Genomic DNA, 19,371 nt, shown 5'->3' with positions numbered 1-19,371 from the left:
AACATTTCCTTGTTTACGTCACCAGAGTTAGAGGGTGACTCCCTTTCTCCTAATTTTGACTTCGTCGGAATCACGGAAGTGGAGAGTAACGTGTGCACGCCCGGGACGTCTGGCCCTGCGACGCCGGCGCGGCTGTCCCGACGGAGCCACGAGGCGCGCGCGGCCTCACGGGGCTCTGATCCGGAAGTGCCTCCCCACAGTCCACAGCCGCTCCGTCGGGCTCCTCCGTCATGCACTTCCGGTGACGAGGCCCCTGCCTTGGTCTGAGTGCACGTCACGCGTGACGTCACGTCCGCCGGGTCTCCACCCGGGCGCGCAGTGTGTCGCACGGGTGATGTGCTGTAATAAGTGATACCGCAGTAGACTCGGAACTCATGTGACCCAATTAGCCAATGTCACCCCAATACACTTGATTAAAGAGGGAGTTCCGCTCCTACATGTCAGTCTAACTTTGAGACTTTTTGTCCACTGGGTGCGTTGCCAGCCCTCGCCTGGCCGGCAGGGAGGCCTCACAGGGCCCAGTCCCCGGTCCTGGGGCCGGAGCCCGAGCAGGTGTGGGCCCCAGAGCAGGTCTCGCAGGCGGGCTCCCCGAGGCCTCTCTCCTGGGCGTGTGGACGGCCACCTTCTCCTGGGTCCTCACATGGCCGCCCCTCTGCCTGTCTGTGTCCCCATCTCCTCGTCTTATAAGGTCCCCCATCAGCCTGCTTAGGACCCACCCGTACGGCCTTTCTAAAACTTAACCACTTACAAGTGGCGTCTGAAGTCATGGAACCCAGAAGCAGAGTAGAAGGTGGGCTTCAGGGGGCGGGGGCGGGGCAGGGGAGGGGCCAGGAGGGGCTAGGGGAGGGGCCAGGTGGGGCGGAGCTATGGGAGGGGCCAGTAGGGGAGGGGCTAGAGGTCTAGGGGAGGGGTCAGAAGGGGAGGGGCCATCGGGGCGGGGCCAGAAGGGGAGGGGCTAGAGGGCTAGGGGAGGGGTCAGAAGGGGAGGGGCCAGTGGGGCGGGGCCAGCAGGGGCGGGGCCAGCAGGGGAGGGGCAGGGGAGCTGGCGGCGGCTCGGACCCGCCCAGAGGACCCAGCTGACACGCTCAGTGCGAAAAGCCCGTCTCACCCTGGCTGCCTCCGGCTGCTCCACGGAACCCCTTCCCTCTCTGCCTGACGCGAGGGCAGGCGTGGCTCTCAATGTCCCCAAACCCTGCAGAGCTGTGACGGAGGCTGCGCAGCCAGGCGAGGGGGGCACAGCCGGGACAGGCCGTGACCAGCTCGGGCCATCCGCCCAGACCCAGGGGCCAGGCAGGACCCGCTGACACCGACGGGCGGGCGGGGCGGGCTCATCACCCAGCGGAGGGGGCGGGGGGGCTCTAGAGCGAAGCCCTTTAAATGTTTGGGAAACACATTTACTGCCATGGTCTCTCTTACACGGGCTGGTTCTGAGCACATAAACCGCTTGGCTTGGTGTCACCCAGACCACTGTCACGGCAAAGCATCCCGGCCGGCGTGACTCAGGGGCCGAGCATCGACCTATGACCCAGGAGGTCACGGTTCAATTCCCCACCAGAGCACATGGCCGGGTTGCAGCCTCCATCCCCAGTGTGGGGCGTGCAGGGGGCAGCCGATCATGATTCTCTCCCATCGCTGATGTTTCTCTCTCTCCCTCCCTCTCCCTTCCCCTCTGAAATCAATAAAAATGTATTTTATAAAAAACATAAAAGACACAGTGAGGCCCTGGCTGGTTTGGCTCAGTGGATAGAGCGTCGGCCTGCGGACTGAAGGGTCCCAGGTTCGATTCCGGTCAAGGACACATACCTTGGTTGCCGGCACATCCCCAGTGGGAGATGTGCAGGAGGCAGCCGATCGATGTTTCTCTCTCATCGATGTTTCTAACTCTCTATCCCTCTCCCTTCCTCTCTGTAAAAAATCAATAAAATATATTTTTTTAAAAAAAGACACAGTGAGAGCAGAGCGCGCGTGACCTCTCCCGCTCAGCGGCTCCGGGTGTTTATTGCTGACCTGCTCTAGCCGGACACAACGCGGGACAGAAAGGAGCCACCACGTCCGCCCGCCTGCCCCGGGCTCATTCCAAACAGCAGGAGCGCCGACTGCCGAGGCTGGCTCCCGACGTGTAAGTGAGCGGTGGTCGCGCCCACAGCCTCAGGAGGAACAGGAAAGTCCCCCAAACCGCCGCGTCTCTTCTTCGGCATCGACGTTGCCTCCGAGGGCCCAGGACACGCTGCCTGCGCCGCCGCCTAGAACAGCTGGATGATCGAGTCCCGGGACTTGCCGACACCAACCCACTTCACTGGAAGGGAAAGGCCGGTCAGGCTGGGCGCGGGGGGAGGGGGGCCGGGCGCGGGGTGCGGGGCGCGGGCGCGGGGCACCCACCTGCCACGCCCACGTGATTCTCCACAAACCGCACGTAGCTCTGGGCCTGCGGGGGCAGGTCCTCCCACTTCCTGGCGCCCGTGGTGTCCGCCTTCCAGCCCGGCAGCGTCTCGTACTCCACCTCCACCTTCTGCAGGATCTCCTGGTTCGCTGGGGACACGGTGGTCGTGCCCCTCAGGCGTCGCTCCAGCGGGCAGAGGCCGGGGAGCTGGGACCCCCGCCCGGGGCCTGCCTCCCTGGGGGCTCAGCGGCGTGTCACCCCACTTGGTTTTCAGGGTCCAGGAGGGGTTCTGGGGCACTGGCTGGACCCCCTCCACACGGGGCCACATCCGCCCACGCGGATTCCCGTGGGCTCTGCTGGGCGACCCCGAGACTCAGCGAGGAGGCCGCGACGCTGCTCGGAAATTCTAACGGGCTCCGGGCCGGTGCAGCTCAGTGGCTCTGAGATTTTGTTTATTTATTTTTTTTAAGACATATTCTTATTGATCTCAGAGAGGAAGGGAGAGGGAGAGAGCGATAGAAGCACCAGTGAGGAGAGAGGATCAGTGATCGGCTGCCTCCTGCACACCCCACACTGGGGATCGAGCCTGCAACCCGGGCCTGTGCCCTGACCGGGAATCAAACCGTGACCTCCTGGCTCACAGGTCGACGCTCAGCCACTGAGGTGGCTCTGAGATTTTAGTGTTAAGACATCCTGAAGGAGCTAGGCCCCACCCCTCCCCGGGCAGGGGCCCCACACGGACGGGACCCTGGGGCTCACATCCGCTACTGATGGAAGATGCTGGAACAAGCCAGCCACCCTGGTCCTGACCCTGGGGTCACGCCGCACTTGTGCTGCGCCCTCTCAAAGGTCAGGGCCAGTAGGGCGAGTCGGGGACCCTGGAGTTGCTGGTGGGTCTACAGACAGGGGAGGGGGCAGCTCCCTCGGCCAGCGAGGGCGGAAGCCGCTGGTGCGCTGGGCCCGGGTGTGAAGTCAGGAACCCCAGCTTCCCAGGGGAGGGGTGTGGCGGTGGGAGCCCAGCGAGCCTCGCACGGCCACGTGAAGGGTTTTCTTAGGTCACACTTTCATCTTGCCATTTGCAGAGTTTTAGGTTCACCTCTGCTAACAGGAGCGGGGGCTTCGGTGCCCGCGGATCCCCAGGGCCCGGGGTCGGTGCCCAGGCCTCCCACCTGCCGCCAGGCCAGTCCCTCTGAGCCCTGCCCAACGCGTGGGACGCCCCTGCAGCAGCCCGAGACCCGGGTGTGCCCTCAGCCGCGGACCTGGGTGGCCAGAGGTCAGACAAGCTCTGCTTCTACGCTCGCCAGGGCCCCGGGCACGTCTGCCGGCGCCAGTGCAGCTGCCAGGGCGGGAAGCCGCCTCCCCTCGTACCTGGGAAATAGGGGATCCTTTTCCCGTTCAGCTTGTAGGCGATGCCGACCTTGATCTCGTCCAGGGCGTCCAAGATGTCCAGCTTCGTCAGGGCCAGCCTGTCGGAGCCGGAGGACACATTGGAGAGGCTGTGGGCCAAGTGCTCGTGCTGTCGGCCTCCTCCACGCCCCGCCCCCTGCCTCGGGGGGCAGCAAGCAAAGGGCCCAGCGCACCAGCAGCGGGCAGGCGGGCACACTCAGCGCCCAGCAGCACTGTCCTCCTGCCCTCACCTGCCTTGTCTGGGGTCTCAGCCTGGAGCCCGTGCCCAGGCTGATTCGCCCCCTCTGCCCCCCGCCGGGCTGCCCATGCAGACCCAGCCCTGCACCCCCAGCTTCGTGGATCTTCCTCCCACCAGGCCTCACCCTGACCTCACACCAGCTGCTCCCTTTCGTCCCCCCATCAGCCCCGGGCAGGACTCGGCCTCGCCACCCACTGTGGCCCCGCCGTGTGGGAGGGTCTGGGTGCAGTGACACCCGCTGGGGAGTCTGGCCCTGAGCCCCACGCCCAGCTGTGGTTGCCCTGGTGGGTTCTGGGAGTCCAGGGGTCCAGTGGTGTCTGGAGTCTGGGGGCCCCGTGGGGTCTGGGAGCCCGGGGGCCCCGGCGTGGATGGCACCCGCATGGCCTGGGTGACGGACGCTCACGCGGTAAAGCCGTTGACCATGTGGGCGAACCGCAGGATCATCAGGTCCAGCCAGCCGCAGCGCCTCTTCCGGCCGGTGGTCACCCCCCACTCGTGGCCGCGGTTCTGCAGCAGGTCGCCGATCTCCTGCGTGAGGACGGGAGCCTGGCCGCCTCTGGGGGACCTTTCCTCAGCCCATCCCCCCGCCTCCCGGCTCGGGGCCACGCGAGAAGCTGCACCCCCCTACAGACTCCCTCCTCCTAGGCCACGTACCCCAGCTGAGGCTCGGCCTGCTGGCAGCGGGTCAGGGGCCTCTGGGGAGGCAAGGCGGCTGGAGCACTGCCCCCCTTAGCGCCCAGGCGCAGGGCGTGAGGGCAGAGGGGCCTGGCCTGTCACTCAGCTGGGGCCTGCTGTGTGAGGTGACTTCTCCTGGGGTCCCCTCCCTACCCCTGGGTCCCCTGCCCCGTCAAAGCTGCCAGATTCTTCCGGACGCAGCACCTTCCCGCCCCCCCCCCCCCCCCGCCCCCGCCCCCCTGCGCCCTCACACACCAGCTCAGGACCGGGGCCTCCTGTCCTCGCAGCCACCAGACACAAGGCCAGGCTGACAAAGGCAGGCTGGGGCACCCTGAGGACCCCTTTCTGAGCCAAGGGGGGCCCTGACCCCACTCGCCTGCCTGCAGCACCCGGGGGAGCAGGGCCGCATGGACACGCGTGTGCACCGCACGCCCTCAGCACCAGGCCACCAGGCGCCTCGCTGCAGGGCCCACAGCCTCACGCTCGCGCACACCAGGGCGCAGCCTCCCTCCACGACCCGTCGTCGGTGCAGGGACTCACGTTGATCTGCTCCGTGGGGAAGGCGCCGATGCCCACGCGTGTGGTGTAGGCCTTCACCACGCCGTACACGTCGCCCACGTTCTGGGGCGGGATGCCCAGCCCCGTGCACACGCCGCCCACCGTGCAGTTGGATGACGTCACAAAGGGGTAGGTCCCTGCAAGACAGCCGGTCAGGGACCCCCACAGGTCACCCCCACCCAGGGGCCCTCTGGGCGGAGGCCAGTGGTGGTAAGCCCCCCACAGCCCCTCAGTGGGGCCTCAGGGACCGTCCTGGGGGAGTGGCCCCCACAGGGTCTGGGGGACGGGAGGGGGAGGTCGCTCTGCAGCAGGTGCCTCTGCGCTGGGAGCCCCGGGGGCGGGCAGGGAGATTGTTGGGGTGCGGCTCTAACCACCCCCCACCCCGTCCTGGTCTCAGGGCCCTCGCCTCTCATCTCCAGCCGCCTCCCCCTCTCGGCTAAGTTAGGGGGAGGGCACGGGGGTCATGTTCAGGCGGGATGAAGGCCACGCCCCGTCCCCCCAGACACGACAGCGGGTGCGTTGGGGCCGCGGGGCCGCACCGAAGTCGATGTCCAGCAGGGCCGCGTTGGCACCTTCCACCAGGATCTTCTTGGGGGGGCCGTGCAGTGCCTCGTACATGAAGTACACGCCGTCGCGGACCATGGGCCGGATCCTCTCGGCAAAGCCCTGCACGGGGTGGGTGGGGGGACGCGGCTGTGGGGCCCGGGCAGCCCCCCAGCTCCCAGCTCTCCCGACAGCCTGGCTCACCCCGACAGCCCCCCACCCTGGCCCAGGGCCTCGGTGACCATGGGGGGAGGTGCATCCCCAGTTCATCCGCTGGAGCCCGACCCCCAGGACCTCAGGATGGGGCTAGGCTGGGGGTGATTAAAGCTCAAGTAAGGTCCCAGGGGGGCCCAAATCCAGCAGAACCGGGTCCCTACGCTCTCCGCTCTGTCCTCATTTGGCCCAGATGCGGCAGGAGGAGCGGTATCCCAGCTGGAAACTTCCAGAAGGGCTTTGTGCTGACACCTTCCTGCCCCCACCCCCGCCCTCTCAGAGTGAGCAGGGGGGCCACCTCCCGCCCAGAACGTCCTGGGCAGGTCCCCAGAGAGGCCATGGGCCCAGCCCTGGGTGAGCCCGGCCTCCATCCTGGCCGGGGCTCCCACCAGCGGCTGTGGCCCCAGAAGGCCCGCCGCCCCAGTATAACCAAGGCCCGCCACCCCAGTATAACCCCAAAACGGTGCACCCCACGGGTGAGTCCGAGCCGCGAGCCGCCAGGCCTCCGCTCTACCTTGAGCTTCTTGAGTTGCCCGTCGACGTCGATCTCCAAGGTGGGGAACATGGACTGGTGCTGGTGGGCCAGGTTCTTGAACCTGCAGAGGCCACAGCGACGGGTCCCCTGGGCCCTGCTGGGTCCCCGAGCCCCCACTCGCCGGCCCCCCACCCCGGGGCGGGGGCGGTCGCGTACCTGGCGGAAAACTCGTCAAAGTCGGCCAGCAGGTCGCAGATGCGCAGGCCCGTGCGGGCCGCCTTGGACGCGTAGGCGGGTCCGATCCCCTTCCGGGTGGTGCCGATGCTGGGGGGGGGGGGAGTGCGGGGGGGCAGCGTGAGCGGGGGGCGGGGTGGCCCGCCTGGAACGCGGGGTCCCCGCCCGCACCTGACCCGTTTCCACCCCGATGCCATGGAAGGGCCTCCGGCTGGGAGAAGCGACCAGACCCTCACGCGGCCCCTCGCAGGGACCGGGCTGGGCAGGCAGCTGAGCCCCAGCGAACGCCCTCACCCCTGGCTTCGCCCTGGGGCCCGGCGCCCCCGAGCCCGCCTGCACCCTCGCCGGCCCAGCTCAGCCCTGCCACCTGCGTCCGGGCAGGCTGTGTGTCCTTGTGTCTGAGCGTGTGCACGCATGTGTGCACGTGTGTTCACGTGTGTGTGAACCCGAGAACCAGTCCCGCCTCCTCCTAACAGTGTCTGTAGAGGACACCTCCACGGCCCAGGCGCGGGCGGGGCGGGGCCTGTGTGTGGGGTCCAGGCCCCAGGGGCCCAGTGACGTGGGGACAGCAGGTGCCGCCTCGGGGTGGCAGCCAGTGCGGGACCCAGAGAGAGGCCGGGGGGAGCCGAGGGGGCTGCTCCCCAGGGGCTCTGGGTCCAGGTTCCCCACCCGTCTCGCTGCCCAGGACGCTCCCAGGACCCCAGCCCGTGGCCGCGCCCGCGAGCCGCCCGCACTCACTTCTTCCCCTCCTGCGCCTGCCGCTGCACCTCCTGCAGCCCGTCCACGGCCTGGTGGAAGTCGAACACTGCGGGCGGCACCGGGTGGGCAACAGGCCGGAGTCAGAGCCGCACCCGCTGTCCCCGACAGGTCCCGCTGTCCCCCACAGACCCCACTGCCCCCGACAGACCCCGCTGTCCCCCACAGACCCCACTGCCCCCCACAGGCCCCGCTGTCCCCCACAGGCCCCGCTGCCCCCCGACAGACCCCGCTGTCCCCCACAGGCCCCGCTGCCCCCCGACAGACCCCGCTGTCCCCCACAGGCCCCGCTGCCCCCCACAGACCCCACTGCCCCCCACAGACCCCACTGCCCCCCACAGACCCCGCTGTCCCCCACAGGCCCCGCTGCCCCCCACAGACCCCGCTGCCCCCCACAGGCCCCGCTGTCCCCCACAGGCCCCGCTGCCCCCCACAGACCCCACTGCCCCCCACAGGTCCCGCTGTCCCCCACAGACCCCACTGCCCCCCACAGGCCCCGCTGTCCCCCACAGGCCCCGCTGCCCCCCGACAGACCCCGCTGTCCCCCACAGGCCCCGCTGCCCCCCACAGGCCCCGCTGCCCCCCGACAGACCCCGCTGCCCCCCACAGGCCCCGCTGTCCCCCACAGGCCCCGCTGCCCCCCACAGACCCCACTGCCCCCCACAGACCCCGCTGCCCCCCACAGACCCCACTGCCCCCCACAGGCCCCGCTGCCCCCCACAGACCCCACTGCCCCCCACAGGCCCCACTGCCCCCCACAGACCCCACTGCCCCCCACAGACCCCGCTGCCCCCCCACAGACCCCGCTGCCCCCCACAGACCCCACTGCCCCCCACAGGCCCCGCTGCCCCCCACAGACCCCACTGCCCCCCACAGGCCCCACTGCCCCCCACAGACCCCACTGCCCCCCACAGACCCCGCTGCCCCCCACAGACCCCACTGCCCCCCACAGGCCCCGCTGCCCCCCACAGACCCCACTGCCCCCCACAGGCCCCGCTGCCCCCCACAGACCCCACTGCCCCCCACAGGCCCTGCTGCACCCACAGGCCCTGCTGCCCCCCCAGGCCCCACTGAACCCCCACAGGTCCTGCTGTCCCCCACAGGCCCCACTGAACCCCCACAGGCCCTACTGCCCCCCACAGGCCCCACTGAACCCCCACAGGTCCTGCTGTCCCCCACAGGCCCCACTGAACCCCCACAGGTCCTGCTGCCCCCCACAGACCCCACTGAACCCCCACAGGTCCTGCTGTCCCCCACAGGCCCCACTGAACCCCCATAGGTCCTGCTGTCCCCCACAGGCCCTGCTGAACCCCCACAGGTCCTGCTGTCCCCCACAGGCCCCGCTGAACCCCCACAGGTCCTGCTGTCCCCCACAGGCCCCACTGAACCCCCACAGGTCCTGCTGTCCCCCACAGGCCCTGCTGCACCCCAGGCCCCGCTGCACCCCAACAGTGCCTGCCTCCATGGGAAGGTGGCGTCCCGTGTGAAAGGGGCACCTGGGACCCTGGCTAGTGTGGCTCAGGTGGTTGGAGCGTCGCCCAGGGCACGGAAGGGTCTTGGGTTCGACTCCCGGACCGGCACACACCCAGGTTGCAGGTTCGATCCCCGACTGGGGCGTGTACGGGAGGCAACCCATCGACGCTTCTCTCTCTCAAATCAATACAAACAGACCCTCGGGTGAGGATTAGAAAAAAGAAAGCGGTCAACTTGGAACCGGCCTCCACTCCTGACTCACGCGGGACCGTGGGCCCGCGGGGCTTTGGTCTCCCCACCTGCCAGGGCCATGAGCCCGGCCGCCCTGAGCTCTGGGAGGCTGCGGGGGGCGGGGGGGGTGTCACTCACCGAGGTGGGCCCGGTCAGAGATGATGAGCCTCTTCTCCCAGTCCCTGAGGCCTGCGGGCGAGAGGGCTGAGGGGCCGGCTCCCCCGCTCCCCCCCCCACGCACCCCCCCCCCACGCACTCCCCCCCTCCCCCGAGCCACCAGCAGCATCTCGGGTGCTCGGCCAGTGACGGGCCCTCCCTCGTGGCCTCTCCGCCTGCTGGGGTCCCAGACCGCACCCCCAGGGGACGCCCGCCCACCGCCGCCGGCACCTGTCTCCCCACAGGCCTCCCTCTGGCACCGCCTGTCGCCCGATTCCCAGGGTCAGGTTCCCGCGAGCCGTGTTGCGCCTGCCCTGACCTTGAGGCCTGACCTTGAGCCCGAGGCCCAGGCTCTGCTTCCTTCCTGACCCTCTCGGGTCTCAGGACGGCTCGTCCTGGTCAGGCTGCCCCTAGACGCCCTCACGGGGCTCCCTCGCCAGACGCCCTGGCTGTGGCCCCGGGCACTGCCCACTGGCCACCGGTCCCCCAGGGGCCCCCAGGAACCACAGCTCTCCCCGAAGGTGTGGCCGCCACCAGGGAAAACCCACAGGAGGCGCCAGCCAGCACGGCCGCTAGGGACCCTCGGGCGTCGGGACCAGGTGGGTCTGCGGGGTCTGACCTACCTTTCTTCTCGTTCTTTTCTGCTTCTTCAAACAGGCCGGGTAAGTGGACAACCACCCCATTTCCTGCAACACATGGACACGGGGCTGAGATGGGCGCCAGGAATGGGGGCTACCATGGCCTGAAACCGCCACCCCCCGCCGCGCCGCCGGGGCTCAGCGGTTGAGCATCGACCTATGACCCAGGCGGTCGATTCCCGGTCGGGGCTCAGGCCCAGGTTGTGGGCTTGATCCCCAGCGGGGGGTCGACAGGAGGCAGCCGATCCACGAGTCTCCCATCATGGAAGTTTCTCTCTCTCCCCAGTTCTCTGAAATCAACACAAATATCTTTTATTAAAAAGAGAAAGAAATGGGCACGGCCCCGTTCACAGGGCAACAGCCACAGCCGCCGGGACGTGGACACAACCCAGTGTCCGCCTGCGGAGCGGTCCCCTGACGCGGCCCATCCACGCCGTGGAACGTCACTCAGCCTCGAAGAGGACAGACGTCGGACGCCTGCCACAACGCGATGGACGTGAGGCTGTCGGGTGAGTGACAGACACACACTGCCCTGTGGGACCCTCACACAGGCCGGGGGAGCGGGACCCGCGGGGACAGACAGCGATGGTGGGGCGGGGCTGGGGGGGGGGGGTTAATGGGACACAGGCTCCGTCGGGGAAGATGGGAAAGCCCCGGGGACGATGGCGGGAGGGCTGCACGCACTGCGGACGCACGTCCCCCCTCTGACCCACACGCAGAGGCTGAGACAGCATGTTAATCTGTCTGCATTTTATGTGCAAACACAACAGGCCCAGCCCGGCCGGCGGGGCCCAGCGGGTGAGCGTCAGCCTGTGAACCAGGAGGTCACGGTTGGATCCCCGTCAGGGCACGTGTCCGGGATGCAGGCCAGGAGGGGGCGTGCAGGAGGCAGCCGGTCAGACTCCCTCTCCTCATGGGTGTTTCTCTCTCTCCCTCTCCTTCCTCTCTGACGTCAATATGAACATATTTTAAGAACCACAAACAAATAAGAACAAGCCCAGCCCGAAGCATTTGCAGAGACAGCAGAGTGGCAGGGGCGGAGCGGGGGGGCAGCAGGTGGCACGGGAACTTCCGGGGTGACAAGCGTTCTTGATTGGGGTGACGCCGGGGCAGGCACGGTGCACATGAGGCACGGACGCCGCAAGGTTATTTAATGGCCTGGAAACGGGATTTGGGCCCGAACCCTCCAGGGTCGGCCGGTGCCCGGAGCCCAGCTTCCCAGCAGAGCAGGTGGCCCTGGTCACACGGGCCTGGGGGTCCAGGTGAAGCCGGACACTGCCCCTTCCTCCAGGACCCCAGGCCCTGGGCCAGGCCACCGTCTCCGGTGCGCCCCGCCCCCCCCCCCCCCAACCGGGGCGGGCAGTGGCCTGGGCTCAGCCAGGGAGACGGGCGTGGGTGCAGGTGGGAGGACTCAGACGCAGGCCGCACAGAGCACAAAGGTCACCGAAATGCCAGGCGTCCTGGACTGGCCAGGTGGCAGGGCCCGGGGTGTCGCAAGCTGCGGGACAGTGTGACCCCCGCGCCGGGGGCCCTGGCTGAGTGTGAGTCTGGGCGCACGCTGACGCTGACGGACAGCTGGCCCTGCTGGTGCCGCCCTGCCCCCGCCCTGGACCGTGCCCTGACCGAGCGCCTCCACCCATCTGGGGGCGCCTCCTTGGCCTTGCTTCCTGCCGAGTGGGCTTGGGGGGGGCAGGCTGGTGCTGAGAGGGCTTCCGGCAGGGGCCCCCATCAGGAAAGGCTGGGCCTGGGCCTGCACCCGTGTGTGGGGCACTGGCGACCTCCTGCTCCGCCCCCTGCTCACAGCCACCCCCGCTTCCCTTCCAGGGGCCACCCCGTGCCATCGCTGGGACGTGCCTGCTGCTCCCCCACTTCCTGACCGGGGAGGGTGGGAGCAGTGAGTCACCAGTGTGGCTTAGTCACAGAAGGAGCCGGAAGGAAAAGTACTGGGAGCTCCGGGCGGGGGGGGGGGGGGGGGGGTGAGAGAGAGAGAGGGACAGAGAGAGCGGGAGAGAGAGACCAGGGGGGAGGAGGGGAGAGCCACAGGGTCCTGGAGGTCGGGGGCACTAAAAGGCCAGGGGGGCTGCAGGGAGGGCAAGGGGCGGGGGGGCAGGAAACTGCAGGGGGAGCGAGGAGGGCGCTGGGCAGCACAGGCCTCCCGCAGGGCCAGGCAGAGCTCAGCCTCCCTGCAGGGCGCGGCTCCACCACAGCAGGAAGCCAGGCCTGTATGCGCACATGCACACACACACACACACGCACACGCACACACACTCACCTGAGCAGGCATGCTCCATCACGGGCGTGCGCACACACACACACACACACACGCACACACACACACTCACCTGAGCAGGCATGCTCCATCATGGGCGTGCACACGCACACACACACGCACACGCACACGCACACCTGAGCAGGCATGCTCCATCATGGGCGTGCACACGCACAGCACACACGCACACGCACACGCACACGCACACCTGAGCAGGCATGCTCCATCACGGGCGTGCACACGCACAGCACACTCGCCCAGGCATGCACATGGGCTTGCTCAGCACCTGGGGAGTCGGGGAACTCAGGGAGCCGGCACCCTCGCTCCCTCTGGCCAGGCTGGCCGTGTCCTGGCCGCCCCCTGCCCCTGAGGCTGAAGGCAGGCTCCCGGGTCAGATACTCGGCCGGGGCTCCTGAGGGTGACCGGGACCTGGGCCGCGGCCTTGCTGAGCAGGTGGTGCAGGGACAGCCGAGGCCCAGCCCCCCGGTCAGGCCGGGGCTGACGGCGCCCCTGGGCGGCGGGCACTCACCGATGAAGGACACGGCCTTGGTGTTGATGATGCCGCTGGGCAGCAGGTGGAAGTCATACTCTTTGCCGTCCACCACCACCGTGTGGCCAGCGTTGTTGCCCCCCTGGGGACGGAAGCCGCTGAGTGTGAGGGCCTCGGGGCTTGGGCCACCGGAGAGCCTATCTCACACCAGCCCTGCCCGGGGCCGCCCGGCTGTGCCCAGCCCTGCCCGGGGCCGCCCGGCTGTGCCCAGCCCAGCCCGGGGCCGCCCGGCTATGCCCAGCCCTGCCCGGGGCCGCCCGGCTGTGCCCAGCCCTGCCCAGGGCCGCCCGGCTCCAAGGCAAGGTGTCTAGGCTGCTGGCACGGGAGGCCCTGCCCCCCAGGGTGGGAGATGCCGTCCACACCTGGACTGGGGGAGTCTGGTCTGGTGTGGGCTCTGCGTGTCGGGGGTGAGCCCGGTTGGGGCCCAACACCCCCACTGTCTCAGGGGCACCCGCTGCCCGAGGAGGCGTCTCAGTGCAGCCCCTGGCGCTGGGGCCCTCGTATGAGAAATGAGCGTCCAGCCTTCCCACTACAGGCTCAGCCCCACGGCCCAGACAGCCGTGCACAGGGAGGGGACGGGGGCCACCACGGGCCAGTGCCCTCCCTCAGCAGGGACCCTGGAGCGTCCGCACCCTCCACTTAGGAATAAAAAGAAAAAGGCCGTCCGAGGCCAGCCCTGTTCTGGGATGCAGGCTGCAGCCCCGTGTCCTGCCACTGGAGGGCCCCGCGGTCCCCAGGGCCTGGGTGGGGGGCCCCTCCCGGCTGCCCCTGTCTCCTGGGTCCCCACAGGGATGAGCAGAGCCCAGGGAGGGACACAGGCCCACTGGTGCCCAGCCTGTGACGTGTCCCTGTGTCCACTCCGTCCCCAGGACCCTGAGCCCAGCGGGCCCCACCTCCTGCCTCCATCTCCCCAAGACGGTTTACCGTGGGCCCCGCTCCACACGCTCTCTGACGGAGGGGGCCATGGGCTGAGACCATGAGGCCCCCGCTTCCCCCCCCACCCCCCTGCCCTGCGCAGGGCCCAGCAGGGGGGAGCTGACTGGCTTTCCTGGCCGTCTCAAAGTTCCTACAACATGGGGGGGGGGCAACTGGGGGCCGTGAGGGGCAGATGGGAGACAGTCCCCGAACCACTGAATGAAGTGGCTGGAGCCCTAGCCCTCCACTGGCCGAAGCCCATCCCGCAGGGAACTGGGGGTTGGGGGGGAGATGCAGATGCCAGGAGGGGGGCCAGGGGGTGAGATGGGCTCCGACCATCAGAATCCCGCCCCCCCCCCCCGGGGGATGGGCCTTCCAGCAGGCGGGGGTCCTGGCCTGGGGTGCTGGTTCCGTCCCCCGGGGGGCGGGGGGGCTGGCAGTTTAGACCGGCCCACGCGTGACTGACAGACCCCGGTCGTGGGGTCCCTATACCTTCCAGGGGTGCGTCCTTGCTCAGCCCCGTCTCCCCACAGGGGCAGTCACCCGCTCAGGGGGCTTCTCTGCACACGAGGCCACACCCACAGTCGGCTCTGCCACCCAAGGAGGGGCAGCTGGCGTGGGGGGGGGGGGCGGGCGTGTGCCCCAGGGACAGATGGGGAAACAGGTCCCCAGGGAAGGGAGCTGGCAGAGGCCCAGGGCACGCCCCTCCCTCCCTGCCCAGTGCCCACGTGAGCGCCCACCCGCCTCTGAGCACCCGCCCCTTTGTTTGGGGTAAACACAGGCCCAGGCACAGGCCCCGCTGAGGACCAGGGCATTGGGGCGACCCTGCCAGCTGCAGGCGGGCGTCACTCACAGCCCCGCCCGAGGGCAGGAGCCAGGGCTGCTGACGGCAGGGGCATCGGCAGGCCAAGGAGCAGGCCCAGTGCCGCTCGGCTGAGAAAGCCACGGGGAGGGGTGGCCTGCCCAGGGTCCGCAGGAGCCACAGGTGATGCCTGCCCGGGCCCAACCTGGCCTCCAGGGGGCCGCTCTCCTGTCCCAGCCGGGTGAGCCGACCACCCGGGACCTGGGGATTCCCACACCTGGCCTCACCCCGCTCAGCAGCGCCCTGGTCCTGCCTCCCCACCTCCCCCCTGGGGACTGGCACTCAGGCTCCGCCTCCTCCAGGCTCCCGGGGGCGGAGCCGGGCCAGGCACAGCTCTCAGCCACGCCCCCTGTCCCTGCCGCTCACAGTCCCCATGGACACAGCTGCCTCCCAGGCGTCAGGGATCTAAGAAAGGGGGCCACCTCACTCTCAGACCTGGGACCAGGCCAGGGCCAGGGCCAAGGAACCTGACCAGACTGACCTTTCCCGGGCCTGCAGGCATCCGGCCGGCACAGCCTGTCCCCAGGGAGCAGCCGTGGTGACCCTGGGCCAGGCCACACGCCCCAGGCTCCCCGCCTCCCCCGCATCTACCCGCCCTGTGTGGCCTCTGCCACCCTCCTTGGCACCCCAAGGCTCAGGCAACCCTGACACCCAGCCCTGATGTCCCTGCTGGGGGCACCTCGCCACACCCCTCCTCACCCCATGTTCCACATTGGGGGGGTCCCTGGATGGAGCCGCACTGCGAGTCTTGTCCCCCACCCGTGCCCCCAGCCTTGCTCCCTCGTGTCTGTCCTGGCCCTGAGTACCCCACTATCAGCTTGGAGGCCTCCTCTGACCTACCAGGCTCCCCCCCCGCCCCCCCACTAAGCAGCCCGTCCCCACCATCCTTCTCTGACCAGCACACAGGTCTCCGCGATGTTTGGACGGCGATTAAGGCCACGAAATGCCCACGTGGCCCAGGTTCCCGGGGAAGCGCCGGCCCGGCCTGTCTCCCTGGGACGCAGCCCCTGCCCCCACCCCGATGTCAGCACCACTCCCTCGGACAGGAGACAGCTCTCCAGCCCGTGTGCACCCCCAGCCCTGGCCCGTGTGCAGGACGAGTGGACAGAGGGAGGCGAGAGGTGAGCAGGGGGCGCCGACAGCTCCCCAGTCGGTGCAGCCGCCAGCCCCGCATGGCCACGGCCGTGGCCCTGGTCGGGGAGACTGCTGGGCTGGGCGGCAGCGGGTTTTACAAGATGGCAAACAGCACCCAGCAGGGCGGGCGCTCAGGCGGGGACAGGTGACCTGGGTCTGGGGGAAGCGGGGAGCCCCCCACCTATGCAAGGCTTCTCTCGTGCAGGACCCGCTGGCAGGTCCCATTCATTCATTCATTCGACCCCAACCAAGAGCTGCTCTCCTCCCGCCAGGCCCTGGAGCAAGGCCTGGGACAAGGAGGCCACAGGGACACAGGCCATCAGGCTTCGGGGCAGAGAGAGGAGGCCACCCAGAAACAAGCCCTGGAGGCGAAGAAAACCCAGGAGGAGCCCCGCCCGAGGCAGGACCACAGGCCCCAGACAACTGGGAGGAGAGCAAAGCACACCCAGCAGTGGGGCCCAGCTGTGGGGGTGCAGCTGTGGGGAACCCAGCTGTGGGGAGCAGCCATGGGGAGCAGCTGTGGGGGACCCAGCTGTGGGGGACCCAGCTGTGGGAATGCAGCTGTGGGGATGCAGCTGTGGGGGATGCAGCTGTGGGGGACCCAGCTGTGGGGGACCCAGCTGTGGGGAGCAGCTGTGGGAATGCAGCTGTGGGAATGCAGCTGTGGGGATGCAGCTGTGGGGGATGCAGCTGTGGGGGACCCAGCTGTGGGGGACGCAGCTGTGGGGGACCCAGCTGTGGGGAGCAGCTGTGGAGGACCAAGCTGTGGGGGGTGCAGCTGTGGGGGACCCAGCTGTGGGGGACCCAGCTGTGGGGATGCAGCTGTGCGGGACCCAGCTGTGGGGGACCCAGCTGTAGGGATGCAGCTGTGGGGACGCAGCTGTGGGGGACCCAGCTGTGGGGAACCCAGCTGTGGGGAACCCAGCCTTGGGGGACCCAGCTGTGGGGATGCAGCTGTGGGGTACCCAGCTGTGGGGATGCAGCTGTGGGGACCCAGCTGTGGGGGACCCAGCTGTGGGGACCCAGCTGTGGGGGACCCAGCTGTGGGGACCCAGCTGTGGGGATGCAGCTGTGGGGGGTGCAGCTGTGGGGACCCAGCTGTGGGGACCCAACTGTGGGGGACCCAGCTGTGGGGACCCAGCTGTGGGGATGCAGCTGTGGGGGACCCAGCTATGGGGACCCAGCTGTGGGGGACCCAGCTGTGGGGACCCAGCTGTGGGGGACCCAGCTGTGGGGATGCAGCTGTGGGGATGCAGCTGTGGGGGACCCAGCTTTGGGGATGCAGCTGTGGGGGACCCAGCTGTGGGGGACCCAGCTGTGGGGATGCAGCTGTGGGGGGTGCAGCTGTGGGGGATGCAGCTGTGGGGGGTGCAGCTGTGGGGACCCAGCTGTGGGGGACCCAGCTGTGGGGATGCAGCTGTGGGGAGTGCAGCTGTGGGGGACCCAGCTGTGGGGATGCAGCTGTGGGGGATGCAGCTGTGGGGGGTGCAGCTGTGGGGGGTGCAGCTGTGGGGGACCCAGCTTTGGGGATGCAGCTGTGGGGGACCCAGCTGTGGGGGACCCAGCTGTGGGGACGCAGCTGTGGGGGGTGCGGCTGTGGGGGATGCAGCTGTGGGGGGTGCAGCTGTGGGGACCCAGCTGTGGGGGACCCAGCTGTGGGGATGCAGCTGTGGGGAGTGCAGCTGTGGGGGATGCAGCTGTGGGGGGTGCAGCTGTGGGGGGTGCAGCTGTGGGGACCCAGCTGTGGGGGACCCAGCTGTGGGGGGTGCAGCTGTGGGGGATGCAGCTGTGGGGATGCAGCTGTGGGGGGTGCAGCTGTGGGGAACCCAGATGTGGGGATGCAGCTGTGTGGGACCCAGCTGTGGGGATGCAGTTGCCACAAGGGAAGGCCCAACCCAGGGACAGGCCAGGTGACCTGGTCACGGTCACTAGGGCCTGCCTGCTGTCGCCCTTTCAGGAGCCGCCCAGACAGACTCTGGCTCCAGCCCGCGTGGCCGTGGTTGGTCTGTCCAGGGCACTTGGAAGTGAGGAGCGTGGGTGGGCTAGGCCTGCAGACTCAGCTCTGTTCCAGAACCATCTCTGCAGCTGGTGGGAGAGCCCCACGGCGCCAAGAGGAGGGTGTCCACAGTTAGAAGGGAGCCCTCCCTCCACGCCCGCGTCACTGGAGCAGACAGCAGGAGGAGGGGTGCCCTGTGCTGGAGCCCAAGGGAGGAGCAGCCCACAGGCCACACCCCTGCTAGGCTACAGAGGGCCCTGGCTCCTGGCTCACACAGCAGGGACTGGGGGGAGAGGCCTGGGAATGAGGGGGGGGGGGCTTGCTCCCCATGGCTTAGGACAGAGGGAGGGCGGGGACCTCCCAGGGCCCGGGAGCTCCAGCGTCCACTGTGGGCCTCGGCAGAGGTGGTCCAGCTGGTGAGGTGCCCTGACTCCGGAGCATCAGGCCGCCCCTCGCAGCGTGGAGCCCAGCCTCCAGGCGGGCGCCCCTTGCAGCGGCTCAGGCCCAGCCCAGCACAGCCTGTCCCGGGAGCGGTGGTGACGGGGCGCTGGTGCCTCTGGGTGCTCAGGAGAGGCACAGACCGGGAGGAGCCGGGCACCCCTTCCCCTTTGGCGACAGCGTCCTGGCCGGTGGCTCCAAACCTGGCAGCGCCAGCGTGGACCCAGCGTGGACCCAGCAGGAGGCAGGCACGCGGCCCGGCCGGGCAGTGCCCCTAGGGAGTGCCCCGCGTCCGTCACCCAGTAGCTGCAGAGGCCCCGCCCCGGGGGCACAGGGGACAAAGCCTGCTCTGGCCTCCCGGTGGCACTGCCAGCCGCTGGCCACCCAGGCCAGACGTCTGAGGCTCCTCCCACTCCCTCTGTCCGGCCAGACCCTCCCCTCCGTGCTCTGCCTTCCTCGGGGCCTCCCCCAGGCCTGCCCCCCCTCTTGGCCCTGGGTCACCCCCTCCTTGCTGGCTTCTCCCCTGGGCTTCCCAGCACCCAGCCCCCTCCGTGTCATGACCCCTGTGTGGGGTCAGCCAGCCTAATCCCAGACCCAGACAGAATGAGGAATGGGGTGTCTCCAGTTGTCCTCAAACCACCCAGGAGCTGGGGTCCCGCCTCCGCCCCCCCTGGAGGGCTAGCGGCATGCCCAGGGCACACCCCACCCCCTGAGGATCCGGTGTCCCCAACTCAGCAGGACTTGTATTTATAGCTCTGCCCCATCCGCCGGGGGTGGGGGTGGGGGTTGCGCGGGGTGGGGAAGGCGGGGTCCCTGGGGAAGGGGTGTCCGCGCAGGAGGGGGAGCGTGAGCACCTGCGAGGGTGCCGAGTGCGCGTGTGGGCGGTGGGGGTGGCGCTGGGGGGGTGTCCCTGGGAGGAAGGGCTCAGGCCCCCCGCCGCGGAGTGTGGGTCGTGGGGGGGCCCGCGGGGGGAGAGGGGGAGGCCCGCGCACCTGGCAGCGGCTGATGATGTCGGCGTCCGTGGCCAGCAGGTCCACCACCTTGCCTTTGCCCTCGTCCCCCCACTGCGCGCCCAGCACCACCGTCACGCGGGAGCCGCTCGCCGCCGCCTCCTGCTGCAGCCGCCCCCGCTTGACGCCGCCGGCGCCCGGGGGCCGGTCGTTGGAGGCGCGGGTCGCAGCCATGCCGCTGGCGGGGCGCGTCCGGCGCTGGCGCTGGGCTGCCCGAGAG

At 69.3% G+C, this 19,371-nt stretch overlaps 1 protein-coding gene across 2 annotated transcripts; it reads right to left on the bottom strand.

Moving 5' to 3' along the window:
* Positions 1-1,966: 1,966 nt before the first annotated feature.
* Positions 1,967-19,371, bottom strand: ADSS1 (adenylosuccinate synthase 1). Of its 2 annotated transcripts, XM_070412106.1 has the most exons (13): positions 19,134-19,371; positions 12,776-12,878; positions 9,963-10,025; positions 9,322-9,372; positions 7,462-7,528; positions 6,706-6,813; positions 6,529-6,610; positions 5,798-5,924; positions 5,241-5,395; positions 4,429-4,553; positions 3,749-3,846; positions 2,380-2,529; positions 1,967-2,296 (listed from the first exon to the last, which is right to left on the bottom strand). In XM_070412106.1, the coding sequence occupies exons 1-13, from the start codon at positions 19,323-19,325 to the stop codon at positions 2,244-2,246; spliced, it is 1,374 nt and encodes a 457-aa protein (XP_070268207.1). In that variant the 5' UTR covers positions 19,326-19,371; the 3' UTR covers positions 1,967-2,243. The 2 variants fall into 2 exon arrangements, with proteins under 2 accessions (XP_070268207.1, XP_070268214.1); XM_070412113.1 differs by lacking the exon at positions 12,776-12,878 and having other exon boundaries at positions 19,134-19,363.

This window comes from Myotis yumanensis, unplaced genomic scaffold, assembly GCF_028538775.1.
Source record: "Myotis yumanensis isolate MYYU_CA2020_CCGP unplaced genomic scaffold, mMyoYum1.0.hap1 SCAF_1, whole genome shotgun sequence".
Classification (NCBI taxonomy): Eukaryota; Metazoa; Chordata; class Mammalia; order Chiroptera; family Vespertilionidae; genus Myotis; species Myotis yumanensis.
The sequence above is the reverse complement of the archived record's forward strand: the minus strand, read 5'-3'. Positions and strand labels throughout refer to the sequence as shown.